The sequence below is a fragment of the Bactrocera latifrons genome, unplaced genomic scaffold, assembly GCF_001853355.1.
Source record: "Bactrocera latifrons isolate USDA-ARS-PBARC rearing strain unplaced genomic scaffold, ASM185335v1 scaffold_1, whole genome shotgun sequence".
Classification (NCBI taxonomy): domain Eukaryota; kingdom Metazoa; phylum Arthropoda; class Insecta; order Diptera; family Tephritidae; genus Bactrocera; species Bactrocera latifrons.
In genome coordinates, this window is record NW_017534407.1 from 4675126 (window position 1) to 4677198 (window position 2073).

At 39.5% G+C, this 2073-nt stretch overlaps 1 protein-coding gene across 1 annotated transcript in view; it reads left to right on the top strand.

Annotated features, from left to right (window-relative positions):
• The window catches only part of LOC108978656 (histidine-rich glycoprotein), a 2418-nt gene extending 1063 nt beyond the window's left edge, over positions 1-1355 (top strand). The window contains exon 2 of the mRNA XM_018949041.1: positions 185-1355. Within this exon, the coding sequence (XP_018804586.1) occupies positions 185-916 (732 nt within the window). The 3' untranslated portion in view covers positions 917-1355. The remainder of the gene's footprint in view (positions 1-184) is intronic.
• The last annotated feature ends 718 nt before the right edge of the window (positions 1356-2073 follow it).

Genomic DNA, 2073 nt, shown 5'->3' on the forward strand with positions numbered 1-2073 from the left:
AACAACAACTTTTATAAATAAAATATAAAAAAATTTACTCAAAGTAAAAAGACCGATTTATTTATAAAAAAAAAATATCAAATTATAATATTAAAAAAGAGTATTTCTAAAAACATATAGAATATATCAAAATATCCACAAAATTAAGAAAATACTTGACCAGCTTTATCCTTGTACCTTTCAGCCTGTGATCTGCCTACTGGCTCTCGCCTTCGCCACCGCCAACGCCGGCCTTTTGCCACACCACGGCCACGACACGCACATCGTTGAAGGTGCCCACCATGTTGACATACCACATGGCAGCGGCATCCATCTCGGCCACTCATCCGCCATCGTAATTGACGCCGGCGGCGCTGCCGAACACATCGAATCGCATCCGGTCTATCACCATGATGAACACAGCGCACACGTCGATGTGCATCCGATCGTGCATGACTCTCATCTACACCACGATGTGCATCATGATGTCCACCATGACATACACCACACCGCAGCTGCTGCAAAAATTGTGCACCACGAACCAATCCACCATGTCGAGCCGGTGCATCATGTCACCAAAGTGGTGCATCATGAGCCACATCACTTCCTGCACTATGTCAAGCCGGTGATTGATCATCATGTCATCCACCAGGACAATCATCATGATGAACACTTGCATGCACATGATTTGCATCACGCTGAGGCATATCACGGTCCGCTGTTGCACAATCACGAACATGTCGCTCACCATGCTCACTTGGTGGATCATCATCACCATCACGCCGCTTTGGTGCATCATGTGCCCGCTCACACACACGCCGCTGTGGTGCACAAAATTTACCCAGGCGACGCGCATCACGGCAGCATTCTGGCCTTCGCCCGCCACGCCCTCCATGGCAAATACGGCAAAGTGAAGATCACCGAGAAACTTTACTAATCGATTTCATAATGAAAATTCAATAGGAACAACAATAACAACAACTCATCTAGCGAACCTAGTTAAATGGTACAACGAATACAACTCATAGTTAATTTATTAAACGAATTCAAAGTGCTGCTAAGGGCACACAGAAACACATTCATGATCGCACCCACTCCCATATACATACATACATACAGACATGTGTATATTTGCTAACATTCATCTGGCATCCGTCGCCCATTACAAGCATTATTTCATTAGTTTAGTGAAGTAATCTCTATGAATTTATAATTTTAGTACATTTTTCCTAACATTAATTATCAGTCTCTTCTCTTCGTCCTGTGAGTGTTTCCCTTATAAGACGGCATAATACTCGAATCTACTATCTGCTTTGTACAAAATTTACTGAGAAAAAATAGTCTAAAATATATAAAAAATTATAGTGCAAATCTAATTGATGTCTGTCTTTTTTTGTAAATGTGGCAACACTCGAATTATAGATAATGTCTCAACTATAAAATAAGGATTAAGAAAAATTTATAAAAAATATATAAACCCTTGAAAAGCCAAACTAACATAACGGGTGCTCCAAGTAGAGGTACTTTTTTAGTTTTTTTTTTTTCTTGATAGATTAGGCATGAATGGTGTCAAGCTGTAATTTTATTTTTGTTCAGCATTGTGTGGCATTTCATCAAGAAATAAAGTCCTCGAAACGGATCACCCCTTTATTTGAGTATTTGATTCTTAACAAATAATTTATGATTTTGATAAATGTCACTCACAAATTCGGCTAAACTGGTTGGATTACCAAATAGCTACCCGAAACACGAATAAATACGAACCGATTTTGGTTTCGTTTTTGATGACTAACCAACAGTACTCTGCCCGCACACTAGTGACGAGCAAAATGTTTTCAATGATGATATGGATTGCCGGCCGTGCTATTCAAACACGTCGGCAAAGAATTATTAAGGAACGCGCATCAAATTCTTTGTCAAATATAGTCGTACAGAAGCATGTGTAACGATTTTAATTTAAATGGGCTCTGCCCAATCCACAAAAAGGGATAGGTTTCCTCAACATAGCATAGAAGGTTCTATCGAGCGTATTGTCTAAAAAATTAAAACCCAACGTCAAAAAATTGATTGGACTTTATCATTGTGGCTTTTGGT